Below are 20,121 nucleotides of genomic sequence, written 5' to 3' on the forward strand. Positions count from 1 at the left end.
ACAGAAGCTGAAGGCTCTTGGCCATGCTAATGCTCCCCAGAAGCATTTACTGAAAAAACTGAAGGACCTAAAGGACATAGTGAGATGCTGAAAAGCTTCGCTCCTTCATGTCCACGACATATGCATATTAATAATAATTATAGTGTGTATATGATAACAAGAACCTAAACCATTTATAAATACATTAAGACAGTAAATTAATATTAAAAATGATATAATTAACAGGAAATAAAAGGGTTGAATACCTCTTTTAAAAACTGTTGAGGTCTAAGGTTCTGAAAACATTCTGGGCTCACACACGATTCCAACTCTTTGCTTAATTTATTACCACCCTTGAAAAATGTCAGCTACCTATTTCATACACAAAACCCAATCCCGAGCCCGTGGATCCCCACAGACAACACGCTAGTGTTCCTTAATGCTGCAGTCACACTGAGTCAATACACTGATCACTGTATTGATTCAGTGATCGTTGGGTTTCTCCTTGCTGCAGCTTCTGCAAGTTGAAGAATCGGCTGCAGCTGCTCCTCTAAGGAAGGGGCGTCGGCTTCATTCAAGATGATCCAATCATATTCAACCCCACTGTCCAATCCGCACTCAGACTCGGCATCGTCCACTCCTGCAGAGACACACAGGTTTCTGAAGTTAGACTTAGATTTTACGGGTCCCACGAGCTGGAACTCGGCAGCCGTGCACAGGTGTCATAATGGGTAATCTTCCATTCATACTTTGACTTTTACCCCTACATGTGTAAGAAAGAACCTGGAAACCTCTTGGTCACTGCTGACATCTACTGGCTGGAGTTGTTACTGCAGCAGTGCTGAATGACATGAATTCACCCTGGTGACGCTGAGATGTCTGTAGGAGAATGAAGGTCCACGTCTTCAGAGTCCTGGTGCTTCCTGAGACTTGGACACCAATCAGTGTCCTCAGGTCTCTGGTCCCAGGTCTCTGTGGAGGATCTCTGGGTCCCGCTGGAATGATTTTGTGTCCATTGAATGGTTACTTAGTGAGACTCAGATGAGTAGGATCACTGACACTGTGAGGGAACATCAGACAATACATTTAGTCCATGTGGTGGACATGATCCAGAACACAGCTGAGGCTGTGAGGACTCCAGAGACTGGAGAAGGACACGCCCATGTGTCACCTGGCTGGAACAAATGGATTGTTTGTCTGTCTGGGTGGTTGTCATCCAGGACCTAAAGGATTTCTGAGGCGTTGTGGTGCAGTGTTGGGTAACACCTGCATGTGTTCCCAGACCTGGTTGGCACACTCGGAGCGGCCTGGAATTTCAGACCTTGCTCAAGGGCACCTTAATGTTCCTGTGGTCAGGGAACTGAAACTAGGAACATCTGACAGAAATTATTTTTGGTCACCAAAAGTCCAAGTTGTCTCAGCTAGAGACGAGAAAAAAGCAGACGTACCTGCGGTGAAGCTCCACCCCCTCTGCCTCCGGGCGACCTCTGAACTTTGAACTCTCACACATCGAGTTTGTCGGGGAAACTTGTCCCAGAACCACTGCAGGTCTGATGTCCTTCGGGCGTCGCTCACCACCTAACAACGAAAGAGTGTTAGAGGACACCCCGCCGGCCGCAGACGCCCCGCCGGCAGCAGACGCCCCGCCGGCAGCAGACGAGGACACCCCGCCGGCCGCAGACGAGGACACCCCGCCGGCCGCAGACGCCCCGCCGGCCGCAGACGCCCCGCCGGCCGCAGACGCCCCGCCGGCCGCAGACGCCCCGCCGGCCGCAGACGTTTGCTCATTTTTGCTTCATTGTTTTTGTCTGCCTGCCTGCCTGTCTGCCTGCGTGGTTGCCATCCAGGACCCGGGGCAGTTCTGTGGTGTTGTGGATGCAGCAGCAGAGCTCACCCTCTGACCTGCCGTGACCTCTGTGTGACCATTAGATAGTGTAAATGTTGACTTTATTGTTTTTGGACTTTTGATCAACTTTCAGAAGCTGAATTAAATGAAACAATGAAAAAAACATTAAAATAATCATTTGATGAACAAAACATTGTATAAAATCAAAAAGGGTTCGGCTTTAGACCCCTGGTGGGTTTGGAGCCTGGTGTCACCGACCGAACGGTGCCCCCTAAAAACTGGTCCGCTTTTGCATCTGTGCATGCGTCATTAGCCGCGGTTCATGGAATTTCACAGAGATTCTGCTTCAAACTGACTTTAGAATGATTTAAGAGGTTTTACTTTGTCATCTGATAGTTAATAATCACATTAATCCATTTGATTGCTTTGGGTGAAGAGAGTCAGACTCAGACATGCTGCTGTGGTCCCAAATGACGCATGCACAGATGCAAAAGGCGGACCGATTTTTAGGGCGGACTGTTTGGTCTGCAACACCGGCTCTGATTGATCCTTATTGATGCAGTGACTTTTCACAAAAATGAGTTTTTTCTTTTTTTGTCCTGTTGGTTCTCGTGTTTTCTGATGACTTTAACATATAAATAAAGTTATTAGTCTGTTGCTTTACCCAAACTGGTTGTTGTGCTGCTCTGGTTGCTGGGCGACAGAAAAATCCTGGATCTTCTCTGCGTCGAGCTTCTCCCCACTGGATCATATCAGCCCGGAACTGCTCCTTATAGGATCCAGAACCCAGCAGCAGGTTCAGGTCCAGACCATGTTCCTGCAGAAGCAGAACAGAACCATCACAGTTCCACAGAAATGGCACAATTTGGCAGAGCAGCGAGTAAAGCCAAACACTAGGGGGCGCTCTGACCTCGGCGTACTGTTGCTTGAGAGGTTCAGACAGACGCAGGATGCAGCAGACGTCAGCACCAAGCCTGAAACAGAATCCAGCAACAAGGTGAAGTCAAATCTGCAGAGGTTCAGCCCAAACTTAAACACAGCGAGCAGGTCAGGGTCCCAGCCAAAACTGGACATGATCAGAACGCTGCGAAAAAGCATTACCAGAACGCTGCGAAAAAGCATTACCAGAACGCTGCGAAAAAGCATTACCGGAACGCTGCGAAAAGACTAACCGGAACGCTGATAAAAAGCATTACTGGATTGCTGCAAAAAAACATAACTGAAACGCTGTGAAAAAGCATTACCGGAATACTGTGAAAAGACTAACCGGAACAGATGCAGAGAGGATTGGGTGGCGGTCGAGGGCGGGTGGCCCAGCGGCCCGGTCCATGCTCACAGCCCCTGGCTGTTGGGACGTGGAATGTCACCTCACTGGGGGGGCAAGGAGCCTGAGCTTGTGCAGGAGGTTGAGAGATACCGACTAGAGATAGTCGGGCTCACCTCCACGCACAGCATGGGCTCTGGTACCCAACTCCTGGAGGGGGGCTGGACGCTTAATTTTTCTGGCGTTGCCCACGGGGAGAGGCGGAGAGCTGGGGTTGCATTGCTTATTGCTCCCCAGCTCAGTCGCCATGTGTGGGAGTTCACTCCGGTGAACGAGAGAGTTGCGTCCCTACGCCTTCGGGTCGGGGACAGGTCTCTCATCGTTGTCTCGGCCTACGGGCCGAGCGGCAGTGCAGAGTACCTGACCTTCCTGGAGTCCCCTGGGAGGGGTACTAGATAGAGCTCCGACTGGGGACTCCATTGTTCTCCTGGGGGATTTCAACGCCCACTTGGGCGGTGACAGTGAGACCTGGAGGGGGGTGATCGGGAAGCACGGCCTCCCCGATCTGAACCCGAGTGGTGTTCAGTTGTTGGACTTCTGTGCTAGTCACAGTTTGTCCATCACGAACACCATGTTCGAGCACAAGGGTGTCCATAAGTGCACGTGGCACCAGGACACCCTGAGCCGGAGGTGGATGATCGACTTTGTAGTCGTATCATCTGACCTTCGGCCACGTGTCTCGGACACTCGAGTAAAGAGAGGGGCAGAGCTGTCGACCGATCACCACCTGGTCGTGAGTTGGATCCGCTGGGAGGGGAGGAAGCCGGTCAGACCTGGCAGGCCCAAACGTATTGTGAGGGTCTGCTGGGAACGACTGGCGGAACCCTCTGTCAGGGAGGTCTTCAACTCCCACCTCCGGGAGAGCTTCTCCCAGATCCCGGGGGAGGTTGGAGACACGGAGTCCGAGTGGACCATGTTCTCCACCTCCATTGTTGATGAGACCGCTCGTAGCTGTGGTCGCAAGGTCTCTGGTGCCTGTCGCGGCAGCAATCCCCGAACCCGGTGGTGGGCACCGGAAGTAAGGGATGCCGTCAAGCTGAAGAAGGAGTCCTACTTATCTTTGTTGGTAGGTGGGACCCCAGAGGCAGCTGACAGGTACCGGCAGGCCAAGCGTGCCGCAGCCCATGCGGTCACAGAGGCAAAAACTCGGGTCGGGGAGGCTATGGAGGAGGACTATCGGTCGGCCTTGAAGAGATTCTGGCAAACCGTCCGACGCCTCAGGAGGCAGAAGCAGCTCTCCACCGGCACTGTTTACGGTGCGGGTGGGGAGCTGTTGACCCTGACTGGGGATGTTGTTGGGCGGTGGAAGGAATACTTCGAGGATCTCCTCAATCCCATCATCACGTCTTCCGAAGAGGAAGCAGAGACTGGGGACCCAGAGGCGGACTCATCCATTACCCAGGCAGAAGTCACTGAGGTGGTTAGAAAGCTCCTCGGGGCAAAGGCTCCTGGGGTGGATGAAATCCGTCCTGAGTACCTTAAGTCTCTGGATGTTGTGGGACTGTCTTGGCTGACACGCCTCTGCAACATCGCGTGGCAATCGGGGACAGTGCCTCTGGATTGGCAGACCGGGGTGGTGGTCCCTCTGTTTAAGAAGGGGGACCGGAGGGTGTGTTCCAACTATAGGGGGATCACACTCCTCAGCCTCCCCGGTAAGGTCTATTCCAGAGTACTGGAGAGGAGAATTTGACCGATGGTCGAACCTCGGATTCAGGAGGAGCAGTGTGGTTTTCGTCCTGTTCGCAGCACACTGGACCAGCTCTACACGCTCCATCGGGTGCTTGAGGGTTCATGGGAGTTCGCCCAAGCACTCCACATGTGTTTTGTGGATCTAGAGAAGGCGTTCGACCGTGTCCCTCGGGGCACCCTGTGGGGAGTGCTCCGGGAGTACAGGGTCCGGGGTCCTTTGCTAAGGGCTATCCGGTCCCTGTACGACTGCAGCCGGGGCTTGGTTCGCATTGCCGGTAGTAAGTCAAACCTGTTTCCAGTGCACGTTGGCCTCCGCCAGGGCTGCCCTTTGTCACCAGTTCTGTTCATTATTTTTATGGACAGAATTTCTAGGCGCAGCCAGGGTGTAGAGGGGGTCTGGTTTGGGAACCACAGAATCTCGTCTCTGCTGTTTGCGGACGATGTGGTTCTGTTGGCTTCGTCGAATCAGGACCTTCAGCGTGCACTGGGTCTGTTTGCAGCCGAGTATGAGGCGTCCGGGATGAAGATCAGCACCTCCAAATCTGAGGCCATGGTTCTCGACCGGAAAAAGGTGCTTTGCCCTCTTCAGGTCGGTGGATTGTCCTTGCCTCAAGTGGAGGAGTTTAAGTATCTCGGGGTCTTGTTCACGAGTGAGGGACGGATGGAGCGTGAGATTGACAGACAGATCGGTGCAGCGTCCGCAGTGATGCGGTCGCTGTATTGGACCGTCGTGGTGAAGAGAGAGCTGAGTAGGGGGGCAAAGCTCTCGATTTACCGATCGATCTACGTTCCTATCCTCACCTATGGTCATGAGATTTGGCTCATGATCGAAAGAACGAGATCGCGGGTACAAGCGGCCGAGATGAGTTTCCTCCGCAGGGTGGCTGGGCGCTCCCTTAGAGATAGGGTGAGGAGCTCGGTCACTCGGGAGGAGCTCGGAGTTGAGCCGCTGCTCCTCCACGTCGAAAGGAATCAGTTGAGGTGGCTCGGGCATCTTTTCCAGATGCCCCCTGGACGCCTCACTGGAGAGGCATCCCATTGGGAGGAGGCACCGGGGAAGACCCAGGACACGCTGGAAGGATTACATCTCTCGGCTGGCTTGGGAACGCCTTGGGGTTCCCCTGGAGGAGCTGGGGGAGGTGTGTGTGGATCGGGAGGTCTGGGCGGCTTTGCTTGAGCTGGTGCCCCCGCGACCCGACTCCGGATAAAGCGGAAGAAAATCGATGGATGGATAGATGGGAACGCTGCGAAAAAGCATTACCAGAATGCTGCAAAAAAACATTACGGGAACGCTGCGAAAAAGCATTACTGGAATGCTGTGAAAAGACTAACCGGAACGCTGCAAAAAAGCATTACCGGAATGCTGCGAAAAGACTAACCGGAACGCTGCGAAAAAGCATTACCGGAATGCTGCGAAAAGACTAACTGGAACACTGTGAAAAAGCATTACCGGAATGCTGTGAAAAAGCATTATGGGAACGCTGCGAAATGACTAACTGGAACACTGCAAAAAAGCATTACGGGAATGCTGCAAAAAATTACAGGAACGCTGTGAAATGACTAACCCGAACGCTGCAAAAAACCATTACGGGAACGCTGCAAAAAACCATTACGGGAACGCTGCAAAAAGACTAACCGGAACGCTGCGAAAAGACTAACCGGAACGCTGCGAAAAGACTAACCGGAACGCTGCGAAAAGACTAACCGGAACGCTGCGAAAAGACTAACCGGAACGCTGCGAAAAGACTAACCGGAACACTGCAAAAAAGCATTACTGGAATGCTGCAAAAAAGCATTACGGGAATGCTGCAAAATGACTAACTGGAACACTGCGAAAAAGCATTACTGGAATGCTGCAAAAAAACATTACTGGAATGCTGCAAAAAAGCATTACGGGAATGCTGCAAAATGACTAACTGGAACACTGTGAAAAAGCATTACTGGAATGCTGCAAAAAAACATTACGGGAACGCTGTGAAAAAGCATTATGGGAACGCTGCGAAATGACTAACCGGAACGCTGCAAAAAAGCATTACTGGAATGCTGCAAAAAAGCATTATGGGAACGCTGCAAAATGACTAACCGGAACACTGCAAAAAAACATTACGGGAACGCTGCGAAATGACTAACCCGAACACTGCAAAAAAGCATTACTGGAATGCTGCAAAAAAACATTACGGGAACGCTGCGAAAAAGCATTACTGGAATGCTGCGAAAAGACTAACCGGAACGCTGCGAAAAGACTAACCGGAACGCTGCGAAAAGACTAACCGGAACACTGCGAAAAAGCATTACAGGAACGCTGCGAAATGACTAAAGGGAACAGTGCGAAAAGACTTTTGCTGTGTGACAAAACTGCATATTTCAAAGTGGCCTTTTATTGTGGCCAGTATTTAGGAAATGTTTTAGATCTTTGAGTTCAGCTCATGAAAAGTGGGAGCAAAAACAAAAGTGTTGCATTTGTATTTGTTCAGCGTATTTTAAGTTCTACTTCTAATTGAATTTGATATTTCATGTTTTTTAATGATCAGCTTCATTTTATTTTGTGAAAAAACATCCAACACATTCCAAAAAAAAAAAAAAAAAAACACTAAGATGGAGACAATTTGTCCTCAATAATCTGAGGATTAAATCATCACTTTTACAGCCAGTTTCCTTTCAGAGGATGAACACGTGAATGTTTCCAAGTCACTGAATGTGTCCACATTCCATCAATCATTAAGACAAACAGTGTGATTCTGGGAGAGGACAAGTGAGGGAAGACACACAGACAGACGGGCCTGAAGGCCTTTGAGGACAAACTGTGGACGGTCACAGCTTCATGTTTTACTGGAAGAGACGAGGGATCGGGTCAGGTCCAGGTCAGGATTTCCCAAGTGCCTTTTGGCAAACTGCAGCTGAACGTTTGCATGTTCTTTTTAAGGAGCTCCTCCTCTGCACCACTTCATCATCACTCTGTCACAAATCACCAACAACATGGTGCAGGTCCGGGTTGGACTTGGTTTCCAAGTTTGGTTTGGTTCCAGATTTTGGACTCTGGTAAAGCACTTTTCCATCTGTATCAGATGCTCAATGCACATTACAATGATGCCTCACATTCACCCACACTCTCACACACACACACACACACACACACACACACACACACACACACACACACACACACACACACACACACACACACACACACACACACATCCCAAACGGGATCTGACAGAAAGAGGAGGTGTTTAGTAGTGCTGAAACAACTAATCAATTTAGTCGATTATTAAAATAGCTGTCAACTAATTTAGTCATCAATTAGTTGTTAATTGTTAATTGTTGTTTTGTGTTTTCCATATAAATCAACCGTTTCTGTAGCACGGCTTTGCTTTGAACCTTGAATCAATCAAAGCAGTGATTCGCAGATCGAAGCAGTGCTTTGATCTGCTGCTTTGTTGGTTCACTGTTTTATTTTGCTTTATCTCAATTTTTCCCCACTAAACTAAATGTGTGTGAGTAATATTTACCTTTTTATGTTAATCTGACCAGGTATGGTCTTCTGAAACAGTTGATACATGTATTTTATAATTTAAAAACAGGACGGATGCTAACCCGTTAGCATGTCTATGGCGTTTTCTCTGTTAAAGTTAGCATTAAGCTGTTGCAGCTGTCAGCACATTTGTTTTCTGTATAATAATTCATGGCTCATTGTTTGATGTCGTAAAATCAATCAATCAATCAATTTTATTTATATAGCGCCAAATCACAACAAACAGTTGCCCCAAGGCGCTTTATATTGTAAGGCAAGGCCATACAATAATTATATAAAACCCCAACGGTCAAAACGACCCCCTGTGAGCAAGCACTTGGCTACAGTGGGAAGGAAAAACTCCCTTTTAACAGGAAGAAACCTCCAGCAGAACCAGACTCAGGGAGGGGCAGTCTTCTGCTGGGACTGGTTGGGGCTGAGGGAGAGAACCAGGAAAAAGACATGCTGTGGAGGGGAGCAGAGATCGATCACTAATGATTAAATGCAGAGTGGTGCATACAGAGCAAAAAGAGAAAGAAACAGTGCATCATGGGAACCCCCCAGCAGTCTACGTCTATAGCAGCATAACTAAGGGATGGTTCAGGGTCACCTGATCCAGCCCTAACTATAAGCTTTAGCAAAAAGGAAAGTTTTAAGCCTAATCTTAAAAGTAGAGAGGGTGTCTGTCTCCCTGATCTGAATTGGGAGCTGGTTCCACAGGAGAGGAGCCTGAAAGCTGAAGGCTCTGCCTCCCATTCTACTCTTACAAACCCTAGGAACTACAAGTAAGCCTGCAGTCTGAGAGCGAAGCGCTCTATTGGGGTGATATGGTACTACGAGGTCCCTAAGATAAGATGGGACCTGATTATTCAAAACCTTATAAGTAAGAAGAAGAATTTTAAATTCTATTCTAGAATTAACAGGAAGCCAATGAAGAGAGGCCAATATGGGTGAGATATGCTCTCTCCTTCTAGTCCCCGTCAGTACTCTAGCTGCAGCATTTTGAATTAACTGAAGGCTTTTTAGTGAACTTTTAGGACAACCTGATAATAATGAATTACAATAGTCCAGCCTAGAGGAAATAAATGCATGAATTAGTTTTTCAGCATCACTCTGAGACAAGACCTTTCTGATTTTAGAGATATTGCGTAAATGCAAAAAAGCAGTCCTACATATTTGTTTATTATGCGCTTTGAATGACATATCCTGATCAAAAATGACTCCAAGATTTCTCACAGTATTACTAGAGGTCAGGGTAATGCCATCCAGAGTAAGGATCTGGTTAGACACCATGTTTCTAAGATTTGTGGGGCCAAGTACAATAACTTCAGTTTTATCTGAGTTTAAAAGCAGGAAATTAGAGGTCATCCATGTCTTTATGTCTGTAAGACAATCCTGCAGTTTAGCTAATTGGTGTGTGTCCTCTGGCTTCATGGATAGATAAAGCTGGGTATCATCTGCGTAACAATGAAAATTTAAGCAATACCATCTAATAATACTACCTAAGGGAAGCATGTATAAAGTGAATAAAATTGGTCCTAGCACAGAACCTTGTGGAACTCCATAATTAACTTTAGTCTGTGAAGAAGATTCCCCATTTACATGAACAAATTGTAATCTATTAGACAAATATGATTCAAACCACCGCAGCGCAGTGCCTTTAATACCTATGGCATGCTCTAATCTCTGTAATAAAATTTTATGGTCAACAGTATCAAAAGCAGCACTGAGGTCTAACAGAACAAGCACAGAGATGAGTCCACTGTCCGAGGCCATAAGAAGATCATTTGTAACCTTCACTAATGCTGTTTCTGTACTATGATGAATTCTAAAACCTGACTGAAACTCTTCAAATAGACCATTCCTCTGCAGATGATCAGTTAGCTGTTTTACCACTACCCTTTCAAGAACTTTTGAGAGAAAAGGAAGGTTGGAGATTGGCCTATAATTAGCTAAGATAGCTGGGTCAAGTGATGGCTTTTTAAGTAATGGTTTAATTACTGCCACCTTAAAAGCCTGTGGTACATAGCCAACTAACAAAGATAGATTGATCATATTTAAGATCGAAGCATTAAATAATGGTAGGGCTTCCTTGAGCAGCCTGGTAGGAATGGGGTCTAATAAACATGTTGATGGTTTGGATGAAGTAACTAATGAAAATAACTCAGACAGAACAATCGGAGAGAATGAGTCTAACCAAATACCGGCATCACTGAAAGCAGCCAAAGATAACGATACGTCTTTGGGATGGTTATGAGTAATTTTTTCTCTAATAGTTAAAATTTTGTTAGCAAAGAAAGTCATGAAGTCATTACTAGTTAAAGTTAATGGAATACTCAGCTCAATAGAGCTCTGACTCTTTGTCAGCCTGGCTACAGTGCTGAAAAGAAACCTGGGGTTGTTCTTATTTTCTTCAATTAGTGATGAGTAGTAAGATGTCCTAGCTTTACGGAGGGCTTTTTTATAGAGCAACAGACTCTTTTTCCAGGCTAAGTGAAGATCTTCTAAATTAGTGAGACGCCATTTCCTCTCCAACTTACAGGTTATCTGCTTTAAGCTACGAGTTTGTGAGTTATACCACGGAGTCAGACACTTCTGATTTAAAGCTCTCTTTTTCAGAGGAGCTACAGCATCCAAAGTTGTCTTCAATGAGGATGTAAAACTATTGACGAGATACTCTATCTCCCTTACAGAGTTTAGGTAGCTACTCTGCACTGTGTTGGTATATGGCATTAGAGAACATAAAGAAGGAATCATATCCTTAAACCTAGTTACAGCGCTTTCTGAAAGACTTCTAGTGTAATGAAACTTATTCCCCACTGCTGGGTAGTCCATCAGAGTAAATGTAAATGTTATTAAGAAATGATCAGACAGAAGGGAGTTTTCAGGGAATACTGTTAAGTCTTCTATTTCCATACCATAAGTCAGAACAAGATCTAAGATATGATTCAAGTGGTGGGTGGACTCATTTACTTTTGAGCAAAGCCAATAGAGTCTAATAATAGATTAAATGCAGTGTTGAGGCTGTCATTCTCAGCATCTGTGTGGATGTTAAAATCGCCCACTATAATTATCTTATCTGAGCTAAGCACTAAGTCAGACAAAAGGTCTGAAAATTCACAGAGAAACTCACAGTAACGACCAGGTGGACGATAGATAATAACAAATAAAACTGGTTTTTGGGACTTCCAATTTGGATGGACAAGACTAAGAGTCAAGCTTTCAAATGAATTAAAGCTCTGTCTGGGTTTTTGATTAATTAATAAGCTGGAATGGAAGATTGCTGCTAATCCTCCTCCTCGGCCCGTGCTACGAGCATTCTGACAGTTAGTGTGACTCGGGGGTGTTGACTCATTTAAACTAACATATTCATCCTGCTGTAACCAGGTTTCTGTTAGGCAGAATAAATCAATATGTTGATCAATTATTATATCATTTACCAACAGGGACTTAGAAGAGAGAGACCTAATGTTTAATAGACCACATTTAACTGTTTTAGTCTGTGGTGCAGTTGAAGGTGCTATATTATTTTTTCTTTTTGAATTTTTATGCTTAAATAGATTTTTGCTGGTTATTGATGGTCTGGGAGCAGGCACTGTCTCTACGGGGATGGGGTAATGAGGGGATGGCAGGGGGAGAGAAGCTGCAGAGAGGTGCGTAAGACTACAACTCTGCTTCCTGGTCCCAACCCTGGATAGTCACGGTTTGGAGGATTTAAGAAAATTGGCCAGATTTCTAGAAATGAGAGCTGCTCCATCCAAAGTGGGATGGATGCCGTCTCTCCTAACAAGACCAGGTTTTCCCCAGAAGCTTTGCCAATTATCTATGAAGCCCACCTCATTTTTTGGACACCACTCAGACAGCCAGCAATTCAGGGAGAACATGCGGCTAAACATGTCACTCCTGGTCCGGTTGGGGAGGGGCCCAGAGAAAACTACAGAGTCCGACATTGTTTTTGCAAAGTTACACACCGATTTAATGTTAATTTTAGTGACCTCCGATTGGCGTAACCGGGTGTCATTACTGCCGACGTGAATTACAATCTTACCAAATTTACGCTTAGCCTTAGCCAGCAGTTTCAAATTTCCTTCAATGTCGCCTGCTCTGGCCCCCGGAAGACAATTGACTATGGTTGCTGGTGTCGCTAACTTCACATTTCTCAAAACAGAGTCGCCAATAACCAGAGTTTGATCCTCGGCGGGTGTGTCGCAGAGTGGGGAAAAACGGTTAGAAATGTGAACGGGTTGGCGGTGTACACGGGGCTTCTGTTTAGAACTACGCTTCCTCCTCACAGTCACCCAGTCGGCCTGCTTTCCCGGCTGCTCGGGATCTGCCAGGGGGGAACTAACGGCGGCTAAGCTACCTTGGTCCGCACCGACTACAGGGGCCTGGCTAGCTGTAGAATTTTCCACGGTGCAGAGCCGAGTCTCCAATTCGCCCAGCCTGGCCTCCAAAGCTATGAATAAGTTACACTTATTACAAGTACCATTACTGCTAAAGGAGGCCGAGGAATAACTAAACATTTCACACCCAGAGCAGAAAAGTGCAGGAGAGACAGGAGAAGCCGCCATGCTAAATCGGCTAAGAGCTAGTAGCTGCGCTAAGCTAGCGGATTCCTAAAAACACGCAAAGTGAATAATGTGTAAATAATTTAGAGGTGATTCAGCAGAGGGAGTGCTTTAGTTAAGGCACGTAAAGATTACACTGGGAAACAAATCGTAATCTAGATAACTAGATCAATCTAACTGCGCAGATTAAACAGCTAACAGATACAGAAAAACACAGCTGTGCTCCGGAACAGGAAGTGATACAATACCGCAGTGAGAGCCAACCACCAGTAGAGGCCAGTAGACCACAAGAAAGCAGTCAGTAAAAGAGTCAAATGTATTATGAATTGTATTTTATATATATATAAGTAATAATAGCAACAACAATAATAGTAGTAATACCCAGTAATGCTACAATACAATTTTAGAGAAAGAAACAAAAGAACCTGATTAAACACAACAGAAAAGATAAATCCAACTAACAATGAACATAAATAAATATAGAAATAAGTGTTTCCTGTGAACACCGAGTGACTCTTAAACCTCCACTTCATCCCTGTTTTATTTAAGTTTAAAGACAATTTGTTTCAGTCAAACCACATCTAAGTTGTGTTTTTACACAAGAAAAAATAAATAAAATGCAGTAAACTGGACATTTGTTTCTTTTTCATGAAAATATGTTTTTAAAGATCACATACACTCAACAAAAATATAAACGCAACACTTTTGGTTTTGCTCCCATTTTGTATGAGATGAACTCAAAGATCTAAAACTTTTTCCATATACACAATATCACCATTTCCCTCAAATATTGTTCACAAACCAGTCTAAATCTGTGATAGTGAGCACTTCTCCTTTGCTGAGATAATCCATCCCACCTCACAGGTGTGCCATATCAAGATGCTGATTAGACACCATGATTAGTGCACAGGTGTGCCTTAGACTGCCCACAATAAAAGGCCACTCTGAAAGATGCAGTTTTATCACACAGCACAATGCCACAGATGTCGCAAGATTTGAGGGAGCGTGCAATTGGCATGCTGACAGCAGGAATGTCAACCAGAGCTGTTGCTCGTGTATTGAATGTTCATTTATCTACCATAAGCCGTCTCCAAAGGCGTTTCAGAGAATTTGGCACTACATCCAACCAGCCTCACAACCGCAGACCACGTGTAACCACACCAGCCCAGGACCTCCACATCCAGCATGTTCACCTCCAAGATCGTCTGAGACCAGCCACTCGGACAGCTGCTGGAACAATCGGTTTGCATAACCAAAGAATTTCTGCACAAACTGTCAGAAACCGTCTCATGGAAGCTCATCTGCATGCTCGTCGTCCTCATCGGGGTCTCGACCTGACTCCAGTTCGTCGTCGTAACTGACTTGAGTGGGCAAATGCTCACATTCGCTGGCGTTTGGCACGTTGGAGAGGTGTTCTCTTCACGGATGAATCCCAGTTCACACTGTCCAGGGCAGATGGCAGACAGCGTGTGTGGCGTCGTGTGGGTGAGCGGTTTTCTGATGTCAATGTTGTGGATCAAGTGGCCCATGGTGGCGGTGGGTTTATGGTATGGGCAGGCGTCTGTTATGGACGAAGAACACAGGTGCATTTTATTGATGGCATTTTGAATGCAGAGATACCGTGATGAGATCCTGAGGCCCATTGTTGGTAGAGAATTATGGTACAGAAATGAACATTCAATACACGAGCAACAGCTCTGGTTGACATTCCTGCTGTCAGCATGCCAATTGCACGCTCCCTCAAATCTTGCGACATCTGTGGCATTGTGCTGTGTGATAAAACTGCACCTTTCAGAGTGGCCTTTTATTGTGGGCAGTCTAAGGCACACCTGTGCACTAATCATGGTGTCTAATCAGCATCTTGATATGGCACACCTGTGAGGTGGGATGGATTATCTCAGCAAAGGAGAAGTGCTCACTATCACAGATTTAGACTGGTTTGTGAACAATATTTGAGGGAAATGGTGATATTGTGTATGTGGAAAAAGTTTTAGATCTTTGAGTTCATCTCATACAAAATGGGAGCAAAACCAAAAGTGTTGCGTTTATATTTTTGCTGAGTGTATTACACTTTCGTCAGGCCTTTAAAATACTTTAGTGGACTCTTGCTGTAATATGTTGTCAGTGGTTGAGATAGTTGCTGTCGGCATCTAAACCTGATGTAAATCTCTCTGTGGTGTGTCGGTGATGTATGTATGTGCAAAATAAAACTAAACACTACTCCAGGTATGTTTTTGACCAGAATATAACATAACTTTATTACAAACTTAAACATTGATGTTGTGTGTGATAAAGGCCTTTTAATAATAACTCACTTAAAGAAATAATGGCAAAACTCACATGTAAGCAAAAAACAAAACGATTAATTGAAAAAATAATCAACTGATGAACTGATTAGTAAGACAATGTTTAGTTGCAGCCCTAGTGTTTAGGCTGAAATAAAATATGTCTGGATTTCAAAAATGAAGAGAAAAAAGGACAGGGAAAGAAAACTAAATAAATGAATGGAAAACAGCTGTTAACCAAATTCTTTGAAAAGAGCGGTGAGCTTGAAAGCGAGCTATATTGAGTTGGGGGGTCTAGGGGACCAAACTGCACCATTTTTGTCCCCCAGACCCCCCAACTCAATACTGCTCCCCCAACTTTAAAAAGGGTTCTGACTCCCAGATGGTTTGACTACACATTAGAAATTTGGTGTTTGCGTTAATAAAAAAGAACATAACAGCGGGGGGGCGTGTCTTCAATATGCCGAGTACCTAGGGCCCAGGATTTGGTGCTACGCCCCTGCCTATATGTACCTTTGATTATTTCCAGAACAGCAGGTTGCTGGTTTGAGACCCGTCTGTTCTTCACAGATCATCCAGCGTGAAGCTTGAGCCAAATAAACAGTTTAAAAAAAACAACAAAAAGATTTAACGACTGAACCATCTGCGTTTGTAAACAGATAATCAATAATCGATAATGGTTCACCGTTTCTGGATCAGGTCCGTCACGTAGTCCTTTCCAGACTTTCGTTTTCCACTGAAGACCAGGACCAGTTCGGGTTCCGCTCCGTCCTCCATCCGTCCTCACAGACACACACAACCGATAACTGATGACCGATCGATCATCGATCCTGCTTTACGGCAGAAGGTGACCGAGCCTGCCGCCGATACGCCAGAGAACAGGAAGCGCCGGACACATCAATGCAGTTTAGAGCGGACAGCAGACTTCTCGACGCGGTATTACAGACCGCCATCTTGGGAAAGGAACAGCCACGACTTTGTGCCCAACAAACAAAAACACGAAGATCCACAACTCGAGTACGGTAACGTTAAAATATAAAAACGTAGAGATTATAAAGAGGAGACGCCACATCGATCGCTACCATCTGTTGGCGCTGACGAGCCATGCGGCCGGTCAGCCACCAGTGAGTATTTTATTCGTAGGATATTTCTGGTAGTATCAAAACTCTCAGCCAATCAGAAAGACAGTACTCACTACGTCATTCACACGAAACAGCATACGATTAACATACGAATGCAATGCATTCTGGGTAAAATGAAACGCCCCTACAGATTGCGATACTTTCTGCTGTGAACATGTTGAAGTTTCATAATCAAGACTGAGGTGATGTTGGAATAATACCAGGGATTTTTGCTGATTGTTCACGAAAATTTAAAAATTACATTTTTTTTCCCTGCAGTCTGACTTTTGCACTTCAACCTTCAAACGAACGTAGCTCTCCAAAAATTAAAACTTTTTTTAAAGTGTTTTGTCTCACATCCTCATAAACGGTTTGACAGCTCGCTGACCGTGTCTGTGTTTAGTCTCATGTCCTCATAAACGGTTTGACAGCTCGCTGACCGTGTCTGTGTTTAGTCTCAAGTCCTCATAAACGGTTTGAGAGCTCGCTGACCGTGTCTGTGTTTAGTCTCATGTCCTCATAAACGGTTTGAGAGCTCGCTGACCGTGTCTGTGTTTAGTCTCATGTCCTCATAAACGGTTTGACAGCTCGCTGACCGTGTCTGTGTTTAGTCTCATGTCCTCATAAACGGTTTGAGAGCTCGCTGACCGTGTCTGTGTTTAGTCTCATGTCCTCATAAACGGTTTGACAGCTCGCTGACCGTGTCTGTGTTTAGTCTCACGTCCTCATAAACGGTTTGAGAGCTCGCTGACCGTGTCTGTGTTTAGTCTCATGTCCTCATAAACGGTTTGAGAGCTCGCTGACCGTGTCTGTGTTTAGTCTCACGTCCTCATAAACGGTTTGAGAGCTCGCTGACCGTGTCTGTGTTTAGTCTCATGTCCTCATAAACGGTTTGACAGCTCGCTGACCGTGTCTGTGTTTAGTCTCATGTCCTCATAAACGGTTTGACAGCTCGCTGACCGTGTCTGTGTTTAGTCTCATGTCCTCATAAACGGTTTGACAGCTCGCTGACCGTGTCTGTGTTTTGTCTCACATCCTCATAAACGGTTTGACAGCTCGCTGACCGTGTCTGTGTTTAGTCTCATGTCCTCATAAACGGTTTGACAGCTCGCTGACCCTGTCTGTGTTTAGTCTCACGTCCTCAAAAATGGTTTGACAGCTCACTCACGGTATCTGCATTTAGTCTCACATCCTCATAAACTGTTTGACAGCTCGCTGACCGTGTCTGTGTTTAGTCTCACGTCCTCATAAACAGTTTGACAGCTCGCTGACCATGTCTGTGTTTTGTCTCACATCCTCATAAACTGTTTGACAGCTCGCTGACCGTGTCTGTGTTTAGTCTCATGTCCTTATAAACAGTTTGACAGCTCGCTGACCCTGTCTGTGTTTAGTCTCACGTCCTCAAAAATGGTTTGACAGCTCACTCACGGTATCTGCATTTAGTCTCACATCCTCATAAACAGTTTGACAGCTCGCTGACCGTGTCTGTGTTTTGTCTCACGTCCTCATAAACGGTTTGAGAGCTCGCTGACCATGTCTGTGTTTTGTCTCACATCCTCATAAACAGTTTGACAGCTCGCTGACCATGTCTGTGTTTAGTCTCATGTCCTCATAAACAGTTTGACAGCTCACTGACCCTGTCTGTGTTTTGTTTCACATCCTCATAAACTGTTTGACAGCTCGCTGACCGTGTCTGTGTTTAGTCTCACGTCCTCATAAACAGTTTGACAGCTCGCTGACCGTGTCTGTGTTTTGTCTCACGTCCTCATAAACGGTTTGAGAGCTCGCTGACCATGTCTGTGTTTTGTCTCACATCCTCATAAACGGTTTGACAGCTCGCTGACCGTGACTGTGTTTAGTCTCACGTCCTCATAAACGGTTTGACAGCTCGCTGACCCTGTCTGTGTTTAGTCTCACGTCCTCAAAAATGGTTTGACAGCTCACTCACGGTATCTGCATTTAGTCTCACATCCCCATAAACTGTTTGACAGATCACTGACCTTGCCTGTGTTTCATCTCATGTCCTCATAAAGAGTTCAACCGCTCACTGACGTGTCTGTGTTTATTCTCATGTCCTTGTATACCATTTGACAGCTCGCTGACATGTCTGCGTTTTGTCTCACGTCCTCATGAACAGTTATACAACTCACTCACTGTGTCTGTGTTTAGTCTCACATCCACATAAATAGTTTGACAGCTCGCTTACCGTGTCTGTGTTTAATCTCACGTCCTCATAAACAGTTTGACAGCTCGCTCACGGTATCTGCGTTTAGTCACACATCCTCATAAACTGTTTGGCAGCTCGCTTACCGTGCCTGTTGTGTGGGCCGCTGAAGAGGAGGTAGTGCTGGCCCACCACCACCAGAGGGCGCCCTGTCTGGAGTACGGGCTCCAGGCACCAGAGGGCGCTGCCGCCTCACAGGAGCAGCCGGGGTGACAGCTGTCACTTATCGCCTACAACAGCGGTCACCAATCATCTGATCAGCAGTGGTATATCAGCAGAACGACATCTCCACCTCTTTGCCGAGATATCGCTCTACTGAGGAGGTAACGTACTCAGCCGACTTTGTTGTCTTCCTGACAGGAATACCTGTTACTTTGTGTATTGGATAGCAGATATTTTGTTTCCTTTTTTCCGACGAGAGGTGGAGGTGGTTTTCCACCATACGTGTTGCTGGGTGCAGATGCACCCACATCTAACTGTTTTTGTTCCTCGCCAGCAGTACCAGATCCGACAAGCGGAGGCAGTGGCCACCTGGGAGTTCGGGACTTGGCGGCTCCAGTATTCCCGGGGTTCGGTGGTGGAGGAAATCGTGTGGTTCCGGTTCTGCTTTGGACAGACGTCTCTTATCTTCGAGCCTGCCCACGCGACACATTTTTGTGAATTGACTTCATTGACTATTATTGTAATCTGCTGTGTTTGTTGTGCTTATTCACAACAGTAAAGTGTTGTTATTTGACTTCCTCCATTGTCCGTTCATTTGCGCCCCCTGTTGTGGGTCCGTGTCACTACACTTTCCCAACAGGATATCTCGGCCAGCGTCATGGACTCCGAGGGGCGTCACCCGGCTGTTGAACGACCAATGGGAGAGCAGGGAGCGCAGGCGTCTGCAGGAGACGTGATTGGTGAGCTGCAGCCCATTCTCACCGCCTTTACGGCTCGGTTGGATCAAATGACTGAGCAAAACATCCTCCTGAACCGCAGGGTGGAGGCTCTCTCCGCACAGATGGCGGCGAGCGCTCAGGGCGCTGCTGCAGCTCGTCCTCCTGCTGACCCTGTGCAGGATATAAACGTTCCAGTGGTGGTTCAACAACCCCTCCCACCATCCCCTGAAGCATACATAAGCCCTCCTGAGCCGTACGGAGGTTGTGTGGAGACATGCGCGGATTTTCTTATGCAGTGTTCGCTCGTCTTCGCACAACGTCCCGTCATGTACGCGTCAGATGCTAGTAAAATAGCTTATGTGATTGCTCTGCTTCGGGGTAAAGAACGCGCCTGGGCTACGGCGCTCTGGGAACAGAACTCACGATTGTTATCAGCATACACTGGGTTTGTGGGGGAGTTCAGAACAGTGTTCGATCACCCTAACAGAGGAGAGACCGCTTCAACCGTGCTGCTGTCAATGAGACAGGGACGCGAGAGCGCAGCCGCTTATGCAGTCAACTTCCGCATTGCGGCTGCGAGGTCCGGCTGGAATAACGTTGCGCTCCGCGCCGCCTTCATAAACGGACTGTCGTTGGTTCTGAAGGAGCAGCTGGTAGCTAAGGAGGAACCGCGGGATTTAGATGGGCTTATCG

The 20,121-nt window shown here is 46.5% G+C and overlaps 1 protein-coding gene across 1 annotated transcript; it reads right to left on the reverse strand.

Annotated features, from left to right (window-relative positions):
• Positions 1-331: 331 nt before the first annotated feature.
• pmvk (phosphomevalonate kinase) lies at positions 332-16,089 on the reverse strand. The gene is made up of 5 exons (XM_034165308.1): positions 15,888-16,089; positions 2,736-2,799; positions 2,490-2,642; positions 1,428-1,557; positions 332-619 (listed from the first exon to the last, which is right to left on the reverse strand). Exons 1-5 carry the CDS (start codon positions 15,977-15,979, stop codon positions 450-452), a joined length of 609 nt encoding a protein of 202 aa, XP_034021199.1. The 5' UTR covers positions 15,980-16,089; the 3' UTR covers positions 332-449.
• Between the last annotated feature and the right edge of the window lie 4,032 nt (positions 16,090-20,121).

Source organism: Thalassophryne amazonica, unplaced genomic scaffold (assembly GCF_902500255.1).
Source record: "Thalassophryne amazonica unplaced genomic scaffold, fThaAma1.1, whole genome shotgun sequence".
Lineage (NCBI taxonomy): Eukaryota > Metazoa > Chordata > Actinopteri > Batrachoidiformes > Batrachoididae > Thalassophryne > Thalassophryne amazonica.

What these genes read in the sequence shown, in the direction of transcription:
- pmvk (XM_034165308.1), bottom strand. Translation starts at nt 15,979, where the DNA reads ATGGAGGACGGAGCGGAACCCGAACTGGTCCTGGTCTTCAGTGGAAAA. An exon ending in TCAAGCAACAGTACGCCGAG is followed by an intron (nt 2,643 to 2,735) that starts GTCAGAGCGCCC and finishes CTGCTTCTGCAG; the next exon opens with GAACATGGTCTGGACCTGAA. An exon ending in GGGGTGGAGCTTCACCGCAG is followed by an intron (nt 620 to 1,427) that starts GTACGTCTGCTT and finishes GTGTCTCTGCAG; the next exon opens with GAGTGGACGATGCCGAGTCT.